This window comes from Erinaceus europaeus, chromosome 12 (genome assembly GCF_950295315.1).
Source record: "Erinaceus europaeus chromosome 12, mEriEur2.1, whole genome shotgun sequence".
Lineage (NCBI taxonomy): Eukaryota > Metazoa > Chordata > Mammalia > Eulipotyphla > Erinaceidae > Erinaceus > Erinaceus europaeus.
In genome coordinates, this window is record NC_080173.1 from 27,318,986 (window position 1) to 27,341,337 (window position 22,352).

General features: G+C 38.4%; 1 protein-coding gene across 9 annotated transcripts in view; it reads right to left on the reverse strand.

The window, feature by feature from the left end:
* Positions 1 to 3,854: 3,854 nt before the first annotated feature.
* CEP15 (centrosomal protein 15) overlaps positions 3,855 to 22,352 on the reverse strand; it is a 163,683-nt gene continuing 145,185 nt past the window's right edge. For 8 of the 9 annotated variants that reach the window (XM_060202997.1, XM_007529165.3, XM_060202995.1 and 5 more), the window contains 2 exons: positions 17,098 to 17,172; positions 14,528 to 14,837 (listed from right to left, as the gene is read on the reverse strand). In XM_060202997.1, coding sequence (XP_060058980.1) covers positions 14,685 to 14,837; positions 17,098 to 17,172 — 228 coding nt within the window. In that variant the 3' untranslated portion in view covers positions 14,528 to 14,684. Of the gene's footprint in view, positions 4,033 to 14,527; positions 14,838 to 17,097; positions 17,173 to 22,352 lie in introns of those variants that run through there. The other variant, XM_060202998.1, reaches the window with a different exon arrangement.

The window sequence follows — 22,352 nt, forward strand, 5'->3', positions numbered from 1 at the left end:
CACAAGTGGTGAAGCAGGTCTGTAGGTGTCTATCTTTCTCTCCCCCTCTTTGTCTTCCCCTCCTTTCTCCATTTCTCTCTGTCATATCCAACAACAAAGACATCAATAATATCAACAACTACAACAATAAAACAACAAAGGGAACAAAAAGGAAAAATGAATAAATATTAAAAAAAAAGAAAAAAAAAAGCATCACAATAAAAAGCAGCACTGTCTTCTCCTTATCCCAGTCTCCTCATCTTCCACTGGTCCCTCAGCTCCCAGGCTGAGTTAAAATCCCTCTCTTGGCCTTGCTGTAACACTAATTTGTACACACAAATCATCAAAGTACTTCAAGGACCTGAATTTGTTTTTAAAAGGTAATTTTGACTGAAGGTTAATACAAAAGTCTTTTCTCAGAGCTTTTCACTAGTGAATGACAATGATGTTAAATCCATTTTGAATTTGGCCTGTTGAGTTATGAAGTTAAAACACATGCTTTGTGGAAGCAGTGTTTCCCTTCACCTAATTTTAACTGGTAATTGCTTCTCTATGTTTCCTCGAGAGAATCTGTTGGTGGGTTAGTGGGGATAGGAGAAGTACAAATTAGGAATGCCAAATCCCAAGGAATAAGGAGAGTCCCTGGTGTGACCTCAACAGTCACATTATCATTCGGCTCCCATTTCACCATCTGTTGGGTTGTTGGGAAAATTATGTCAACGTTTTTGCATAGAAAAATAAGTCATGACTTAGGCGACAACCCAATATAATCTGATGATTAATAAAACGTGTCTATAGTGTACTTTTCCTTAAAAGATGCTTTGTTGTGGGCCACCCGGTGTATATAGTGTACTTTTCCTTAAAAGATGCTTTTGTTGTGGCACAGCAGGTTAAGTGCATATAGCGTGAAGCGCAAGGACCAGTGTAAGGATCCTGGTCTGAGCCCCTGGTTCCCTACGTGCAGGGGGCCACTTTATAGGTGGTGAAGTAGGTCTGCAGGTGTCTCTGTCTTCCTTTCATCTGTCACTTTCTCTCTATCCTATCCAACAACAGCAAAGTAGTAACAACGACAATAATGACAACAACAATGATAAACAAGGGCAACAAAAGGGAAAACAATAGCCTCCAGGAGCAGAGGATTCACAGTGTAGGCGCACCAGTGAGCCCCAGTTTTTTGCCTAGCCTGTAGGCAAAAAAAAAGCTTTGTTACCACCACATAACAGCATTCTTTCCATTCATTTGCAAGGAACTTTGAGGAGAAAAAGGAACTTTTGATTTCAGTGTCCAGCTTCTTTTTATTTTATACCATCAAGAAATCAATGCAAAATTATTTGATCTGATTTGTGGCCTCATGCTATTTCATCTTAAAAATATATTCTTATAAATGTACTTTTTAATTGAAAAAAATATTTTTTTTGCCTCCAGGGTTATCGCTAGGGCTCAGTGCCTGCACTATGAAGCTACTGCTCCTTTGGCCATTTTTTCCATTTTTTTTCTTTTTAATGTAGAACAGAGAGAAGTTGAGAGGGGGAGAGGAAGACAGACACCTGCAGACCTATTTAACCATTTGTGAAGCAGCCCCCCACCCCAACCCCACAGATGAGGAGCCAGAGGCTCAAACTGGAATCCTTCCGGTCCTTGAGCTTTGTGCCAGGTGGGCTTAACCCACTGTGCTGCCACACAGCTCCCTAATTTTTTTTTTAAACCAGAGCAGTGCTGAGCTCTAGTTTATGATAGTTTTGGTGATTGAACCTTGGGCCTTTGGTGTCTCAGGCATGGAAGTCTTTTTGCATAACCATTATGTTAACTTCTCAGCCATAAATGTACTTTTATTAATAATTATTAATATTTTTAATATATCAAAACATAAATTTTGATCTTAATGTGAAAAGATGTTTCTTGGGCAAGTAATATCCCCCAGGCATTCTGTTTGGACTCAGACTAAAAATGAACATTTAAACACACCTCTTTAGGAAAAAGAAACAATATTCTCTATTCTTGCAAAGTTTCACTTATGTTCTGAACTACTGTTGGAAGTAAAATATGAAAATGTCAATGAAGGGACTGGGCTGTAGTGCAGCAGGTTAAGTGCACATGGCGCAAAGCGCCAGGACACGTGTAAAGATCCCAGTTAAAGCCCCCAGCTCCCCACCTGCAGGGAGGTCACTTCACAAGTGGTGAAGGAGGTCTGCAGGTATCTTTCTTTCTCCCTCTGTCTCTCTCCCTGTCTTCCCCACCCCTCTCAATTTCTCTTATACAACAACAAAAGCAGCAATAACAACAATAACAATAATAACAAGGACAACAAAATAGGAATAATGGCTTCCAGGCCCCCCCCCCCAAAAGTCAATGAACTGTTTAGCCTTAAGTCCCCCCACCTGATTCAGCAACTCTAGGATTTATGTTAAATGTGAAAGTAGATTTTTTTTTCTGCCTCTAGGGTTATGGCTGGGGCTGGGTGCCAGCACTATGCATCCACTGCTCCTGGAGGCCATTTTTTTCTATTTTGTTGCCCTTGTTATTGTTATTGCTGTTGTTATTGTTATATAGGACAGAGAAATTGAGAGAGGAGGGGAATACAGAGAGGGGGAGAGAAAGATAAGACACCTGCAGACCTGCTTCACCACTGTGAAGCAACCCCCCTGCAGATGAGGGAGCCAGGGTTTTAAACCGGGATCCTTATGCCGGTCCTTGCAGTTTGTACCACGTGTGCTTATACCGTGCGCTACTGCCTAGCCCTGGAAGTAGATTTTATATGACACTCGAGAGTGAACTCAGGGTCTAGTATGTTCACAGTTTCACTGAATAGCCTCATGGGTACAAGTATTTTATTTACTTACTTTTACTTAGAGACAAGACAGGAAGAGACAGAGAGGAGAGACTCCTCAACACTACTTTCATGGATCTCACTGTTCCTGAAACTCCCTCCATGATGCTCCCATGCAGTACCAAGACTCAAACCTGGAAGCTTGTGCATAGTAAGGCACAAAACTATCCAGTAAGCTATCTCCTAGCCCCTAAGAGTGCATTCTTAAAGTTTGGTGACTGATTCAGAGAATTGAAAGGCTTTAAGGAATAGCTTAGTTTAATGATGTAAAACATAAGGCAAGTCTTGTGTAAAATTTCATTTACTAGTATTTAGAAAAAGGAAAAAGAAGTGAAATTATTTGACCCATTATATTAAAAGTATATTCAATATACGAGATCAATACAAACTTATTATCAAGCAAGTTTTTTTTTTTTTTTTTTTTTTTGCCTCCAAGGTTATTGTTGGGGCTTGGTGCCTGCACTAGGAATCCACTGCTCCTGGAGGCTACTTTTTTTCCATTTTGTTGTCTTTGTTGCTGTCGTTGGATAGGACAGAGAGAAATCGAGAGAAGAGGGAGACGGGGAGAGAAAGATAGACACTTGCAGACCTGCTTCGCCACCTGTGAAACGACTCTCCTTGCAGGTGTGGGGGAGCTGGGGGCTTGATCCTTATGCCGGTCCTTATTGTTATTGCTGGATAGGACAGAGAGAAATTGAGAAAGGAGGGGAAGAGAAAGCTAGACATCTGCAGATCTGCTTCACCACTTGTGAAGGAACCACCCCTGCAGATGGGGATCCGGGGGCTTGAACCCGGGTCCTTGTGCCAGTCCTTGCTTGGTACTGTGTACGCTGAACTCACTGCCCTACCGCCTGACCTCCCCCCCTTTTTTTTAAATTTCGTGCAGCAGTTCTCTAGATTCCAGATTAAGAGTGAAACCATCTGGTAGTTGTCTTTCATCTCTTTACTGATTTCACCAAGCATAATCACCTCTAGTTCGATCTGTTTTGTCTCAAAGAACACAAGATCATCTTTCTTGACTGCAGAGTAGAATTCCATGGAGTATATATCTCACAACTTGTTTTTATTAGGGGGATTAATGGTTACAATAAATATAGCTTTTGGTACACAAACAATAGTCTTTTGCTCAAACTGCCATTAAAACTAATGTGGATCTGTTTCAATTGACAGAGGCAACTTGAGTAGCAACTGATGACACAGCTGGGATACCAGATCAGTAATTTAATCTGAAAAAGAAAAACAAAATATCGTAGTCCTCAAATATTTGATAAAAAACACACAAGCTAGGGAGATAGAAGCCCCAGGTTCAGTCCCCCACACTGCCATAAGACAGAGTTGAAAAGTGCTCTGGTTAAAATAAATAAAAATAAATATTTAAAAATAAAATATAAAAGAAAATGACTTAAGAAGTGTTTCCTCCCTTTTAATTTTTTGGAAGGGTTTGAAAGGATTTGATGTTCATTCCTTTTTTAAAAATATTTATTCCGTTTTGTTGCCCTTTTTATTGTTGTAGTTATTATTGTTGGATAGGACAGAAAGAAATGGAGAGAAGAGGGGAAGACAGGGAGAGAAAGACAGACACCTGCAGTCCTGCTTCACCACCTGTGAAGCGACTTCCCTGCAGGTGGGGAGTAGCAGCTCGAACCTGGATCCTTAAGCCAGTCCTTGCGCTTTGCACCACCTGCGCTTAACCAACCCACTGCTTAACCCACCCAACTCCCTTTGGTGTTCATTCTTTTAGATGTGTGATAGAATTCACCAGTGAAGTCATCTGATGCTGAACTTTATCTATCTATCTACTATCTATCTATCTTTATTCAGTGGATAGAGACAGCCAGAAATCATGAGGGAAAGGGGGAGACAGAGAGACACCTGGAGAACTGCTTCACCACTTGCAAAGCTTTCCCCTTGCAGGTGGGGACCAGTGGCTTGAACCAGGTTATTACGCATTATAACGTGTGCTCAACCAGGTACACCATCACCCAGCCCCTGGTACTGAATTTATTTTATTTTTATATTTCCTTATTTTTGCCTCTAAGGTTATCTCTGGGGTTCATACACTACACTACATACAAATCCACTGCTCTTGGCAGCCATTTAGTTGTTGTTATTGGATAGTATAGTATAGAGAAATTGAGAGAAGAGGGGGAGATAGAGAGGGAGAGAGAAAGACACCTGTAGACCTACTTCAGCACTAATGAAGCTTCTCTGCTGCAGGTGGGGAGCAGGGACTCCAACCTGGATTGTTGGGCAGGTCCTTGCACTTCGTACTACATGTGCTTAACTGGGTGCGCCACTGCCCCACCCCCAGTGCTGAACTTTTTATGTGTTAAGGGGCATGTAATTGTTCACGGTAGTCTCTGATGATCCTATGAATTTCTGTAGTATCCACTGTAATGTCTCCCCTTTCATTTATGACTTGAGTCATTTGTTCATAGTCTAGCTAAAGGTTTGCCAGTTTTATCTTTGAATAAAGATAGATAGCCACCTGGGAAAGTGCCTGCTTTGGGGAAAGCTTTAGTGCTATGGTGTCTTTCCCTCTCTCCACCTGCGTCTCTTTCTATCTGAAAAAGTTGGCCCAGAACAATGAAGCCCAGACCACAACAGAACAAAATTCCTTTAGTAAAAGATATCGTTCAGTGGTCAAGCACATGCTTTTTTGTCTGTTGAGGTCCTAGGTTCAACTGACAGCACCAAACAAGCAAACAAAAGCATTAAAGCAAAGCAACACGGAGCTTTTTTTCATTCATTGCTCTTATGTTTGTTGCTCTTTTCTATTACTTTTCTGGTCTCTGTTTCATTTATTTTTTTTTATCCTTATTTTATTCCTTCTGCTAATTTTGGACTTTATTTTTGAACTCCTTGAGGTGTAAGCTTAGGTTATTATTTGAGACTCCTGTTTCCTTAATGTATGTTGTAAATTCTTTTTTCTCTTTTCTTTTCCTTTCTTTTCTTTTTTTTTGCTCCTAGGGTTATTGCTGGGGCTTGGTACCTGAACCACAAATCCACTGTTCCTGGAGGATATTTTTCCCCCTTTTGTTGCCCTTGTTGTTTATTGTTGTTGTTGTTAATGTTATTGTTGTTGGATAGGACAGAGAGAAGTCGAGAGAGGACAGGAAGACAGAAGGGGGTGAGACAGACACCTGCAGATCTGCTTCACCACCTGTGAATCGACCCCCTGCAGGTGGGGAGCCAGGCTCGAACTGGGATCCTTATGCCAGTCCTTGTGCTTCGCGCCATGTGTGCTTAACCTGCTGTGCTACCGTCCGATCCCCTGTTGTAAATTCTAAGAGCTGATTTCACAGCATTTCATAGACTTAAAAAAAGATTTTAGTTATTAGTGTGAGAGATAGGAGGAATAAGAGAGCTAAACATCACTCTTGTATGTGCACTGCCTGATATTGATCTAGGGACCTCATGTTTGAAAGCGCAGCTCTTTATCCACTACGCCACCTGCTAGGCCTCTCATAGGCATTTATTTGTGCTCCCATTTTCATTTGTTTCAAGAGATTTTTATTTTCCCCTTGACTTCTTCAATTCACTGGCTGTTCAGTAATACATGTTTTTAAGTTTTTGCCACTAGCCTCTTGTTTAGTTTGAGTTTTGTTCCATTATGGTTGCAAAAAATACTTGGTGTAGGGAGCGCAGTGGGTTAAGTGTACATGGCACAAAAGGCAAGGACCCGCGTAAGGATCCTGGTTCGAGCCCCCAGCTCTCCACCTGCAGGGAGGGGGGGTCCCTTCACAGGCAGTGAAGCAGGTCTGCAGATGTCTACCTCTCTCCCCCCCGTCTTCCCCCCCCTCCATTTCTCTCTGTACAACAACAACAACAGCAATGACAACAATAATAATGACAACAACAAGGGCAACAAAAGGGGAAAAACAGCCTCCAGGAGCAGTGGATTCATAATGCAGGCACTGAGCCCCAGCAATAATCCTGGAGGAAATAAATAAATAAAAATACTTGGTTTAATTTCAATAATTTTAAATTTCTTGAAACTTTTTTCGTGGCCTATACTATGATCTATCCTGGAGAATACTGCACATACTTTTGAGAAAAAAAGGGGTATCCTGCTTTTGGAAGGAAGGTGTTATAAGGCCTGTTAGGTTCCTTTGGTCTAGTGTGTGTTTCATGTATGTATGCTTCCTTGTTGATTTTTTGGTTCAGGTCCTCTTTTGCTGCAAATGGGGGTATTGAAGTATTCCTACTCCTACTGTTATATTATTTATTCTACCTTTCCGATATATTACAATTAGCATAATATATTTCGGCACTCTGATGTTGGAGATATGATTGCTGCATCATCACAATGTATTGTCCCCGTTACTATTGTATAATGGCTTTGTCACTTGTTACCTTTTTCGGCTTAAAGTCTGTTTCATTTGATGTAAGTATATCCAAGTTTCTTTTGTATAGCAAATTATGTTCATTAAATTCTCAGCACACATTTAGGTTGTTTCTACCTTTTGACGATTGTGAATCATGCTGCCATGAATACTGATGTACAGGTAGCTATTGAAGTAGTGAAGACTTTTTTTCCCCCTTTTTGCATTCTTTATCATAGACTTATCCATTAAGTTTATACACTTTCCCAAATTAGTGGAAACATTTGCTTCATTGAAAAATCCCAACTTAAGATCTTTCAGTTGGGAAAAAGGTCTTTCGGTTCTAGAAAATACAACGTGCTGAGAAACTAATCTGGCTGGGGAAGACAGGATGAGCAAAAAGATTATCATGTGTGAGTCTCTTAAAGTCCCAGGTTTAATCCCTTGCACTACCATAAACCAAAGCTGAGCAGTGCTCTGGGAAAAAAAAATAAAAACAGCAACAACCTGTTTTGTTTTCTGGAATACTTATTATACTAGACCTTATCACCAGCTAATCTACCATACAGCACTTACTGTCTACTAATAGTTTAGATTCTCTGTGCCTTCCTCCACTGTCAAACCTCCAGAATGTAATGTCCATAAAGACAAGGATTTCTTTTTTAAAATCTTTATTTACTCATGAAGAATGCTAGACAGAGAGAGAAAGAACCAGCTCCCGGACCACAAGACACAGATTTCTTTTGGCCATTTTGTTTATTGCTGTATTCTTGGTGTACTTAGATTTGTCAAATGTATGAATGCTGCTAAAGTACTTCCCTTTACCAAAATACCACTTTCAAAAATACTATTTTTGACTTTTGTGTGCATGCTTATACTTTTTTTTTTGAGTAGAGGATTCTAGTACAAGGGCATGTTAATGATTATGACTTCATACATATTTGGAAGTAAGGTGTGAAAAATAAGTGGTTATTGGATATAAGCAAATAAGGTAGATCAGACAAAATATGTAAATGGAATTTTGTCTTCTAATCTATTTTTTATCCAAAATGGTGCTGTTTAAGACAGCAGAAAAAAAAAACCTCTATATTGAGTGCCTAGACTTAGAAATAGTTAAGTCCTCTTAACAGTGGAAGATGAATGGCAAATTATCATAAAAAGATCACCACATTCTAAGATAGTATTTTATTGTGTACTGTACCTAAATGCAAACATTTCTTTCTTCTCAGTGCAATCTTTACCGATTGATACAGTGGTCAATCTAGCTATTGCTTTTGCAAAGATTCTTTCTGTCTTTGATAAACAAATTATTTTGTTGTTGTTTTTTTTAATGGCAAAGACTTTATAAACATTACTACAATATAGTGGTCTAGTCTTTTATCTTGTAAGAAAGGAAATTTGACCCTAGAGGTAAGAGATGTCAAGAAGTAAATTTTATCTTCTATCTGTGTTGTGTCACTTCTCCTTTCTTGATTTCTAGTAAGGGTTTATAATCTCAGTTCCAGTTACAAAGGGGCCTTACAATGGTAGTCAGATCCACAAATCAGCCCTCTCTTTTATTACTGAAGTTTGACATGTCATTATGTTTGTCTCAGAAAACTCTTAAGCATTTTTTTATTAACTACAGGGAATTAAATTTTCTATACAGACAAATGAACTTCTAAATTAGAAAATAAACAACAATAGAGACTACTGCTTGTTGCAGTCTGATGATTTCTCTGAGTCATTTCCTCGTCTTTTCCATGTTTTCTTTTCTGTTTGAACACACCACCTGGTTGTTGCCTTCTCTGAAGAGTAGGTTTTGCTTAGCAGCTCTTAAAAAAAAAAGATATCTTAGTATCCCAATTAAAGTGGAAGAGGTCAAGATAGACTATTGAAATGAGGAATCTTTTAAGCCATGTAGCTATTATGTTTGGGCAATTCTTGAAAAGGGGGAAAACTCTTTAGAGATATTTAAAACTTTGTCTCAGATAAAAGACTTTCTTTTAAAAGATAAAACGAAAAGATGTGAATTAATTGACTTAGAGTAAAAAAACTGAGTAGACAAAGGAAAGAGAAGAATACGTTTTGTAGATAAGTCAGACTCATGGCCTTGTGAATTAAAACTTGCACATAAAACCTACTTTGAAATAGGATTAAAATTTAATATCTTCTTTAATAAATATTGGTGATTGCAAGCCCCTCTCGCATAACCCTTCTTATGACTGCCACCCTCCCACCTATTTTGAGTTATTTCAGAGGTGATGAAATAAGTTTGATTTTAATTTGGAATATACAGCCATCCTTTTACAGAAATGAGGGTAAGGTCTCTATCCAACAAATTAATAAGGATCATATATGCATATATATTCAGATATGGGAGGACAGTGGGGGTTGTATTGTTATGTGGAAAACTGGGAAATGTTATGCATGTACAAACTATTATACACACACACACACACACACACACACATATATTATTGTCGACTGTAAACCATTAACCCCCCAGTAAAGAAATAGGAATAATGATGATGATAAAAGAAATGAGGGTAAAGTTGAGCAGACAAGAGTTGTAAAGAAAATTAAATGTTATTCTCATTAGGGTTTTAGCTGACATGTTAAAACACCTTTTACATAATAAACTGTTTGACTTCACTCCCATTCACACTGCTCCCTAAGCAAGTGAAAGTCTAGATGTCTGACTTCCATAATACTTGGATTTTTTGTAGTACTTAGGAAAAATTATTTTTCAGTTTGAGAAAAATTGCAGTTCCTTCTGATATTTAGCATTTTATAGTTTAATAATTTCATATACTAGAAGTATTTCAGCAGAAAATGAACTGTGAATATTTTTGCATTTGCAATATTCCAAGACAGGCTATGGAAACAAATTCTTGAAACCACCTTTATTTGGAAAACTGTATTATTTTAAGAAAACATGAATTCATAGTTTTCATGAACAATAGTTAATCCAATGCAGCCTATGGTAAAGGCCCTGAATTGGGGCTGGGGGGCCAAGACTGCTGTATCCTGCTAGACTGTCATTCAGACTAGATGGAGGCATTAAAAACCTTCTCAGACAAGCAACAGTTGAAAGAATCAGTTATCACCAAGCCTGCCCTGAAAGAAGTTCTGAAAGGTCTCCTATAAAATGTCATACCACCATAAATATGCCATATATCAGAACACTCTAAAAACCTGATTGCACACCTGAAAGACCTAGAAGAAAGGAATCCTAAAGCAACCAGAAGGACAGAAATAACTAAAGTTAGGGCAGAAATCAAAAATGTTGAAAATAAGAAAACCATATAAAAGATCAACAAAAGTAAATGTTGGTTCTTCGAAAGAGTGAACAAAATCGACAAATCTTTAGCCAGACTCACAAAACAAAAAAGAGAGAAGACCCAAATAAATCAGATTGTAAATGAAAGAAGAGCTATCACAACAGACAACTCAGAAATTCAGCATACCATGCGAGGCTTCTATGAACATTATGGTGGCTTCTATGCCACCAAGCTAGAGAACCTGGAAGAAATGGACAATTTCCTAGATACCTACAAACTTCCAAAATTAAATAAAGAGGAACTAGATAATATGAACAGGCCCATCACGGCCAGCGAAATTTGAAACAGTTATCAAAAACCTTCTCAAGATTAAAAGTCCTGGACCAGATGGTTTTACAAAGGAATTCTACAAAACCTTCAAGGAAGAGTTAATACTTCTACTTTAAAAAGTCTTCCAGAAGATTGAAGACACTGGAATACTCCTTTCCAGCTTCTATGAAACCAACATCACTCTGATACCAAAAGCAGACAGGGACACAACCGAAAAAGAAAACTGCAGACCAATATCTCTGATGAACATAGATGCTAAAATATTGAACAAAATTCTAGCTAACCGGATACAGCAGTATATTAAAAAGATTGTTCATCATGACCAAGTGGGGTTTATCCCAGGCATGCAAGGTTGGTTTAATATATGTAAATGAATCAACGTGATCCACCACATCAATAAAAGCAAGACCAAAAACCACATGGTCATATCAATAGATGCAGAGAAAGCATTTGACAAAATTCAACATCCCTTTATGATCAAAACGCTACAAAAAATGGGAATAGATGGAAAATTCCTCAAGATAGTGGAGTCTATATATAGCAAGCCTACAGCCAACATCATACTCAATGGTGAAAAACTGGAAGCATTTCCCCTCAGATCAGGTACTAGACAGGGCTGCCCACTATCACTATTACTATTCAGCACAGTGTTGGAAGTTCTTGCCATAGCAAACAGGCAGGAGCAAGGAACTAAAGGGGTACAGATTGGAAGAGAAGAAGTCAAACTCTCCCTATTTGCAGATGACATGATAGTATACATAGAAAAACCTAAAGAACCCAGCAAGAAGCTTTTGGAAATCATCAGGCAATACAGTATGGTGTCAGGCTACAAAATTAACATTCAAAAGTCAGTGACATTCCTCTATGCAAACACTAAGTTAGAAGAAGATGAAATCCTGAAATCAGTTCCTTTTACTATAGCAAGAAAAACAATAAAGTATCTAGGAATAAACCTAACCAAAGAAGTGAAGACTTGTATACTGAAAATTATGAGTCACTACTCAAGGAAATTGAAAAAGACACAAAAGAAGAGGAAAGATATTCCATGTTCATGGGTTGGAAGAATTAACATCATTAAAATGAATATACTGCCCAGAGCCATCTACAAATTTAATGCTATGCCCATCAAGATCCCAAGCACATTTTTTAGGAGAATAGAACAAATGCTACAAATGTTTATCTGGAACCAGAAAAGACCTAGAATTGCCAAAACAATCTTGAGAAGAAAGAACAGTTCTGGAGGCATCACACTCCCAGATCTCAAATTGTATTATAGGGCAACTGTAATCAAAACTGCTTGGTACTGGAACATGAATAGACATACTGACCAGTGGAATAGAACTGAGAGCCCAGAAGTAAGCCCCCACACCTATGGACATCTAATCTTTGACAAAGGTGTCCAGACTTATTAAATGGGGAAAGCAAATTGTGTTGGAAACAAATGGTGTTGGAAATAATGGTTGAAACATGCAGAAGAATGAAACTGAACCACTATATTTCACTAAACACCAAAGTAAATTCCAATTGGATCAAGGACTTGGATGTTAGACCACAAACTATCAGATACTTAGAGGAAAATATTGCCAGAACTCTTTTCCACATAAATTTTAAAGATGTCTTCAATGAAACAAATCCAATTACGAAGAAGACTAAGGCAAGTATAAGCCTATGGGAAAAGAAACCACTACCCAAAACCAAGAGACCCCTCACAGAATGGGAGAAGATCTTTACATGCCACACATCAGACAAGAGGCTAATAACCAGAATATATAAAGAACTTGCCAAACTCAACAACAAGAAAACAAATGACCCCATCCAAAAATGGGGAGAAGACATGGACAGAATATTCACCACAGAAGAGATCCAAAATGCTGAGAAACACATGAAAAAATGTTCCAAGTCTTTGTCAGAGAAATGCAAATAAAGACAATAGTGAGATACTATTGGATCGACCTTCTCGTGGTGCATCCCGTGAGTACCCATTTATTGGGGAAACTGACCATCCTTCCTAGCCGACTGAATCCACATGGATCCCAGTCACTTTCAAAGCCAGCAACAAGCAGACATCAGGCTCAACCTGACGCTGTTGACTGGCTACGGAAGAAGGGCAAACGCTAGAAGAAGAAGAAGGAAGTGTACATTCAAGTATTTGAGGACTTTAATGTATCAACCACTGTTTCATTTTGGAATGTGCCTACTTGCTTGACACAATATTTTACCATTTCAACAAATGTTTAGCCTTTTTTTTTTCCACTTGACTAAAGAGAAATAAGTTTCACATTGCTTCATTCACCTTCTTATGTGCATATGCTGGGAAAGATTGGATGTTAAAAAAAAAAAGCCCTTCCTCATGTTCCTTTTCTACTACATCTAAATGTGTTTACCAACTCAAAGCTGCTAAAAAAGCCCTGCATTCTCCTGCTAAATCAGCTGGATGCCTAGAAACCAAACTGTAATGTAACAGGGAAAAAAATTATCAATTTATTTTTGTGACAGAACATTCTTGAGAAGGTTTAAATTGTTCCAGTCTCAATGCCAGTTTTCTTCTTCCTCCCTTTCTCTGTCTTCATTTTTAAAAGGCTTTCAGCTTTTAAGCTGTTGCTTTTTATAGTTATATAACAGTTCTAATATTTTGTGACATTTTGTATTGTGACACTATAGATGAAATTGTCATCGGACTGACACTCTATGCTGTTTATTCCTTAATTACAACTGTTAACACTGTAGAGAAGTGTGCTAATCTGCCAGTGCATATTATGAAAACAACGTTATTGTTACCCATACCAACACCCACTCAACAAGATACTTCCAAGATGGGAGTTTGCAGAAACTTATCACCACAATGCAGATATCACTATAGGTTTTCTGGTGTGTGTGTGTTTTCTTAGCTTTTCTATTGTCATCTCTTAAAGACACAAACCAGCTTGAAATTTAAGGTTGTTAAGTTGAAATCCACAGACTCCTTTGAGTGGCAATGAATTGCCACCATCATTAGAGAAATTTTAATTTTTGAGTGTTCAAACAGTGGTTGACTGAGGGATCTTAAAGCTGTCTAGGGTTGTGTCCCAAAGCTTTCTGACTGACAGTTGTTTAGAAACAGTGGAATGGAAGGCCAAGCTTAAAGATGAAATGATGAGAGAAGAGTTATTTGCACTCATAAGGCTGGCAGCCCTTATATAACCAAGTCAAAATCCAGTAACCCTTCCTAGCTTTAATTTAGTATTCTTTTTCATAACCAAATCTGAGTTCTCCTGAAACTGAATAGTTAAAACTGCCTTATAGTTCAGTTCTTTCTTCCAGATTCTTCTTTTAGAAATTTGTTTATCTATAAGGCACCAACTCCCAGTGTATTTTCTGATACATATTTGCATACTAAAGTATATGTTACCATCTTCCCAATTATAAAAAATAAGCTATGATGGTGTGTCATATCTTAACCCCCATCAAAACTGAAAATATTCTAGAAAATGTAAAGACCAGACCTAAGAATCATTAATCACTGTCTAGATGAGAATAACTTGTAAATGATCTTCTAAGAATTGTTATGGGGGGTGTGGGGTAGGCATGTCAGAGCAGCACTCTGGCAAATCCAGTGCTGTGACCTCAGACTTGTAAGTCCAGGATTCTACTGCTGTGTCACCTCGTGGACCACAAGGTCTTGTGAATGAGTAAAAAAAAAAGTAATTTAGTAAACTGTCCACCTTTCAATGTTAGCTTTTTCACATCCTGTGAATTTGGTAGAAGCTAATTCATGACCTTAAAACAGTATTAGGTCTCTAAGTGACTGCCTGAATCATCCCAGAAAGATTGCCTATATGTGTCTATTGTCATTGAGGCAACAGGACAAAAATGAATATAGACAATTCCTAAAGTTCCTGAAGGGACCTGCATATTTTTTAGCATTCATCTTTACCAGAGTTTTTTTTTCTCTTTTTTTTTTTGCAATAGCATGTGAAGAAGTTATCGCTGTGCTTCCTTTTGAACGGCACTTTCAGTCTCATTTTGATTTTCGGCCTCATTTTGATTTACGGCAACAATGGGATATGGTGATTTTCCTAAAAGAAACTGTTCCCATTTGGGAATACATTCTTCTACTGATGCCCAGTAAAGAGTCTGGAAAAAAAAAATCAAAGTAAAAAAGATATCAAGCAATTGAACTTGGCTCTTCATAATAGTCTAAATGTTTATTCACTTAAGTGAGTGTGCCTGTGTGTACACACATATACATAGAATGCAATTCCTCTACTGAATATTTTATGTTAATTTTAGAAAGAAATCTGGCTACTTACTAGTGTTAATTTTCAAATTTCTCAGTAAAACCAGTGTCTGGCAGAATTACAGGTTTTAGACTTTGTGATTTTATACGCCCTCTTGTGGCCAACCCTGTGATTAAATATCAGTGCTACTATATAGCTACACAATCATTTTGTTGTTGTTGTTTAATGTTCCAACATCCATACCAAATAGCTACCTATACTGGAATTTTTAATATGGAGTGATTAAACATATTAACTGCTTTTAGAATTGCTAGCAAAAGGTTTGACCAGAAAGGAGGTCAGAAAATGAATTATGACTAATAAATATACTATAGGATTCAGATGATTTGATTGCTTAATCGTATGAGGAAGCAGTTAAAGTATGCATCCACTATCTCTTTTAGGTCACTTGATACTGTGGATTGTAATTTCTTCCTAAGTTTTTAAATGAAAATATTAATATTGTTTAAACAGTTTTAATTCAGGTAAAGTTTAAAGATGCTGTCTTACTGTCCCCAGTACTTGTAGCACTCTATAAGCTATAGGAATTGATGCATCACAGCCATACTGTATCTCTGAGCTTTGATGGCTACTTGGGTGATTGTTCTGTGCAGGCTGAAGAAAAAAACGTCAAAAGCTCCCTGTCATCTGAAAGCATTTTATATTAGATCACTGCTATCAGTTTTGTTTAGGAATTTAGCAAGATGGGTAGGTAGCATCTAGGAAATGTTAGGCAGCATAAGGACCATGTAATTATCTACTCTGAGCATTCAAAAGGTACAGAGGTTCTGCAAATTGGAAATGGTAAGAGATTCTACATATCTATATAACTGTGCATGTGGTCTGGGGAATAGACTGACATGCTTAGAATAAAAGTCATCCTGCTGTGCAAGACTAGCCAAGAAAAATACCAACTGAGGCCCATGGTTGGAAGCTGTTCCACCATTCACGGCTGGATTAATCCCTATTGTCTAGGCCCTGTACAAGCAGAGTAAGATATTGGAGAATTCAACAAAGAGACATGCCCAGGGCACAACTTTGTACAGAGGTTCCCCCTCCCCCCCCCATCCTGATCACTGCCTTTTCTTATTACTCAAGATGAAACAGAAAATTGAGGGACAAGTTCTTAGTCTTTCATTTTGAGGCTATTCACTCTCCTTGTTAGACAGCAAGAAAAACTAAATTAGAAAAGGGTATTGAAGATACAAAATCAAACTCATCTATATGTAGTAAATTCCCTTTTCACAAATACATTCATATACCAGATATGGCTTGCTTTTGCCAATCATCTTGTCAGTCTTCTCTAGAAATGTGCCAAGAAAAGCAGACAAAAGCTACACTATAGCACATAATAGACATTCACATAGCGTTGGTTGAATTTTTGATGAAAGGACTGAACTGCTATTTCTAAGATCAGCCACAGAAGAGTACTGTGCTCAGGCATGCTGTCATCTTAAGATTTAGTATGTTGTGTCATAGCTTCATAGGACACTTCTTTCTAAGGCACTAGGTAAAAAGACCAGGACCATTATAAAATTGTCACCTGACACAAAATTTCTTAATGATTATCAATTACTATATATATAAATGTGTGTGTGTGTGTGTTTGTGTGTGTGTGTGTGTGTGTGTGTGTATGTATGTATGTATGTGTATATATATATATCCTGACATTGTGGATATATAATGATCAATTAGCTATACCTTGATTATTTTATTGAAGATGTAAACTGAGAAAATATAACTATAACCATAACTATTACTTAATTTATAATGCACAATTAATAGGATAGAGGTTCTTAGACTTGTTCCTTAAGAGTCTCACCTCCAGAGTTGAGTGGTAGTGTAGCAGGTTAAGTGCATGTGGCGCAAAGCACAAGGACCGGCATAAAGATCCCGGTTCGAGTCCCTGGCTCCCCACCTGCAGAGGAGTCGCTTCACAAGTGGTGAAGCAGGTCTGCAGGTGTGTATCTTTGTCTCCCCTTCTCTGTCTTCCTGTTTTCCCCTCCTCCATTTCTCTCTATCCTATCCAGCACCGACGACTACAACAATAAAACAAGGGCAACAAAAGGAAATAAATAAATATTTTTAAAAAAGGAAACGATTTAAAAGAGTCTCACCTCAAGAGAAACTACCTCAGGTGGTAGAAGAGGGTGAATCCTGGTTTTTAGAGACCTTTCTGCTGCTTCTATATCCTGCAACAGATATTTCCAGATAAAAAAGCAATGCTAACCAAAGATTAATATGTACAAAGTACAAACAACAATGCCTGTAAACTCTTGTTGGCTTTTACTTTTTTTTACAGTTTTTTTTTTAAAAGGCAATGCTAATATGTAATACTAATAAATGACAACTATCCCGGCATTACCTATATTGCCTACATCCTGAATCTCTTACCTTAGATGCATAGTTTGAACTGGTAAAAGGGCGCTTAAAGGTGGAACAATCAACATTGCTTAATTAGCCAGTTTCCAATAGAGGTGGTTATTTTGAAATGTAAGGAGAGTATGAGCTCACACACTTGTGTATGTGATAGTTCTGTGTTTTGTTTTTTCATTTTCAAATGCAAGTATACACCAGTAATGCTTGCAAGCATAGAATTTCTCTGAAACTATTCAAAGCACTTAGTTCAAAAAATCACCAAAAAACAACCAGATGAATGTTTCATTAAACTGTTACATTTATGCAACTATTACACACTTTAAAAAGAAATTCAGTGAGGTACTCACAGTACTAGTGAGTGTCAAAAAGCTTAGACTTTTAGTTAGATTGTACTAGATTTCTTTTTTTTTATTTTAAAGATTTTATTTATGAGAAAGATGGGGGAGAGAGACAGAGAGAACCAGACATCACTCTGGTACATGTGCTGCCGGGAATCGAACTCAGGACCTCATGCTTGACAGCCCAATGCCTTATCCACTGTGCCCCACCTCCAGGACCACAGATTACACTAGATTTCCAAGTTAATTTCAATGGCAAATTTTATTGCTAGATAACTTATCACTTCGGCTGATGACATTTAAGTACCATACTTTAATTTGTAGTTTAACTTGTAGATGTGTATACTTAATTTTGCAGTTACAAGCTAATTAACCTTAATTCACACCCTTATAATGTTTTTTTTTTTTACCTTGGTGCACGACATGAATTAGGTGTCCAGAAATGCCAAACTCTGCGAGTTGCTACTAACACAGTCAAGCCCTATTTAATATAGACTCCCCCAAATCGGCACCTGTGTTATCTTGTTTGTTTATGTTTGTCAAGTTCGTAGTAACCTTGGTTGAAGGCCATGTAGATTGAGCTTAGTGAGTGAAGAAAAGAAAGTTCTTTGATTCATGTACAAGCACTGGAGCAGTCTAAGTACAGGGCTGTTGGACAGACGGAGAGAGATGAAAAAGGGCGTGGGAGTGGGGTGTGAAGAAGCCAGTGCTGAACAGGAGAAAAGACACAGCAGATGGTGGTGGCGGGAGCAAGGAACGGGTGTGAAATGTAAAAGGGAAAAACAGGAAATTCCCTAAAGGGACTCCCCAAAGTTGCACAGCCATTAGAGCACCTGCTGTCTCATGGAAGGTGATGGAGGGGGGTTGCTGGTGATGGAGAATTTAGAGAAGGTTCCTCTATTAGCATGTCTATCCTGTACCATAAGTTTATAGCCCAAGATGCAGAACTTTGGGTATTGATGCTGCAACAGTACAGAAGACTGATTCTTCTGTGATTATACTGAGGTTTGACAAGGCTTTAGAAAAAAATCATTTTTAGTTTAGTAAGTCAAGCAAATGGAATAAAAACCACAAGCTCAATTATATTGTTATTCTGAAAACAGTTACTAAGTTGTTAATGGCAGATCTAGGTGCCTCTGGTACCTGTAGAAAGCCAAACCAGACTTTTATTTTCTCCTAAAGACCAGAGCATTAAGGATACTAATTATCTCTTATAAAAGAACAGATCTTCAAATGAAAGAGCAGGTAACAGCAGGAATATGTGGCCTGTAGTTAGTAACTTGACATGCCATCTCTATAGCATTTTTTTTTTAAATATTTATTTAATTTATTTTATTCCCTTTTGTTGCCCTTGTTGTTTTATTGTTGTAGTTATTATTGTTGTTGGATAGGACAGAGAGAAATGGAGAGAGGAGGGGAAGACAGAGAGGAGGAGAGAAAGATAGACACCTGCAGACCTGCTTCACCGCCTGTGAAGCGACTCCCCTGCAGGTGGGGAGCCGGGGTTCGAACCGGGATCCTTATGCCGGTCCTTGTGCTTTGCGCCACCTGCGCTTAACCCGCTGCGCTACAGCCCGACTCCCCTCTATAGCATTTTGAAAATGGATTATCACCCCTCCAAAGAACTTCTTAGCTTACGTGATATTTCACTTCTTTTTCAGATGTTTTGTTTACTTCTCTCAATCTTACTTCTTTTTCTCCTTATATAGCTCAAATTTCCCCTCCATAATTCTAAATGTGGGCTTTCTTGATATTTGTAACATCCGAGAGTCAGGTGGTACCGCAGCGGCTTAAGCGCACATGGCACAAAGCGCAAGGATGGGCTTAAAGGATCCCGGTTTCAAGTTTGAAGCCCAGAGCTGCATAAGCCAGCATGATTGCCTGGAGATATATATAATCCTTAAATAAGACTAAGGGCCTGGGCACTGGCACACCCAGTTCAGTGCACATATCACAAGGCTGGAGGACTTGGGTTCAAACTCCCAGCTTTGCCAGTGATGAAGCAGTGTTGCAGGTGTCTCTCTCACTCTCCCCCTCTGTCCCCATCTCAGTTTGTCTTTAATAAATAAATAAAGTATTTTTAAAAACCCTGAGAAAATCAGTTAAGTATATCAAGGATTATAAACCAATATATTATTCTGACAATTAAATACAGAAGATGGGAAAATACATATAAATATAGCTAGGGAAATAATAGTCCATCAATATCTGATATCTGTGACCTTGGGAGAACTAATGTGGTTTCCAGGGGAGGGAATGGGCACACAGAACTCTGCTGGTGGGAATGATGTGGAATTATACCTATGTTATCTTGTAATTTTTAAAATCAATATTAAATCACTAATAAAAATTTTTTAAAAATTAAAACAACTACAAACAAAAAGAATCAAATATTCATGCTTTCTTCCTAAATGAAATGTATTGTTACTTCAGTGTTAGGAAATAACTGATGAGGGCAAGTTTCTCTTCACAGAAATAATCAGCAAGGCCAGGCAGTGGCGCACCTGGTTAAGCAGGGACATTACAGTGCACAAGGACCCAGCTTCAAGCCCCTGGTCTCCACCTGCAAGGGGAAAGCTTCACGAGTGGTGAAGCAGGGCTGCAGGTGTCTCTCCCCTCCCCTCTCAATTTCTCTCTCTCCAATAAATAAATAAAATAAAAATAATTTAAAAAAAAAGAAATAATCAGCCAGGGGGCCAGGTGGTGGTAGATTTGGTAGAGCACACACATTGTCATGTGCAAGGACCCAGGTTCAAGCCACCAGTCCCTGCCTGCAAAGGAGGATATTCTTCTGTCTCTACCCTCACGGCCCCTCCCCACCCCCCCTACACAAATAAGGGTAGAATTTGTCATGTAGGCATTGAGTCCTAGTGAAAATCCTAATGGCAATTGAAAAAAATTTTTAATCAAAAATGAAATAGACACATAATGAGCAATTGAGTGGGAAGAAATAAAAGAAGTTTGATATCACTTTTTGTAACCCTTAATGAAAAGATTATATGTATGTGTATATATATGTGTGTGCGCGCACACGCAATGGTTTTCAATGATGGCTAACAAATCCCCAGTCGGGCGGTAGCGAAGCGGGTTAAGCACAGGTGGTGCAAACGCAAGGATTCCAGCTCGAGCCCCCAGCTCCCCACCTGCAGGAGAGTTGCTTCACAAGTGGTGAAGCAGGTCTACAGGTGTCTTTCTCTCCCCTTCTCTGTCTTCCCCTCTTCTCTCCATTTCTCTCTGTCCTATCCAACAACGATGACATCAATAACTACAACAATAAAACAAGGGCAACAAAAGGAAATAAATAAATTTTTAAAAAGTGTGAGTCCCCAAAACATTGAGCCTGAATATAGGGCTTCTAGACCTGAACTGTTAATGCAGTGTCCATTCACTTCCTGTGGCTAAGTGCTTAAAATGTAACAAGGGCAATTAAGTGTATAAAATATATATTGATTTTCAAAGACTTAGAAAACATGACTGGGGGTTGGGCAGTAGCTCACTTGGTGAAGCGCACATAGTTCAAGGCTCTAGGACCTGCGCAAGGATAGGATACAGGTTCCAGCCCTTGGCCCTCCCACCTCCAGGGGCGTCGATTCACAAGTCGTAAAGCAGGTATCCAGGTGTCTTCCTCTTTCCCTCTCTACCTCTCCCTCCTCTCTCAATTTCTCTTTGTTCTATCCGATTTAAAAAAAAAAAAAAAGGCAAGTAGAACCTGAACTGGAATTGGCTACTGCACCAAAGTAAAAGACTCTGGGGTGGGTGGGGGTGGAGAATACAGGTCCAAGAAGGATGACAGAGGACCTAGTGGGGGTTATATTGTTAAATGGAAAACTGGGAAATGTTATGCATGTACAAACTATTCTATTTACTGTCAAATGTACAATATTAATTCCCCAATAAAGAAAGAATTGGCACCAAGCCCCAAAGATAACCCTGAAGGCAAAAAAAAAAAAAAGATTTAACTAGTTTTTGCATTAATTACATTTGATAATAATACATATTTTATTAAGTGAAATGTTGTTAAATCTATTCTGATTATTAAATGTGGTTACTGGGAAAGTTAAAATTCCATATATGGCTCTACTTGCCTGACTATTGGACAGCATAGCTCTACCCATTTATAGGGATGTGAAGAACTGAGGAACATGCCAAATGAAATCTCAGATCTAGTTAGCAGCATCTCTGTCAGAGACTCTACAAGGTAAATAATCTAATTCTTGCAGCAGATAAATAAAAAGGGGAGAGGGGAAAAAGGGAGACTGCTAGAGGTTCAGCAGCTCTATCAGTCAATTAAAATGTTTCTTTGGGATCCTGATTTAAACAAGCTTAAGAAAAAAATATAGATGTATATTTTAGAATTTAGTATATTTTAAAATTTTTTAATATTTATTTATTTTCCCTTTTTGTTGCCCTTGTTTTTTCATTGTTGTTGTTGTCATTGTTAGGTAGGGCAGAGAGAAATGGAGAGAGGAGGGGAAGACAGGGGGAGAGAAAGACAGACACCTGCAGACGTGCTTCACCGCTTGTGAAGCGACTCCCCTATAGGTGGGGAGCTGGGGGCTCGAACCGGGATCCTTACACCAGTCCTTCCACTTTGTGCCACGTGCGCTTAACCCACTGCACTACCGCCCAACTCCCCAAGCTTAAGAATATTAAGA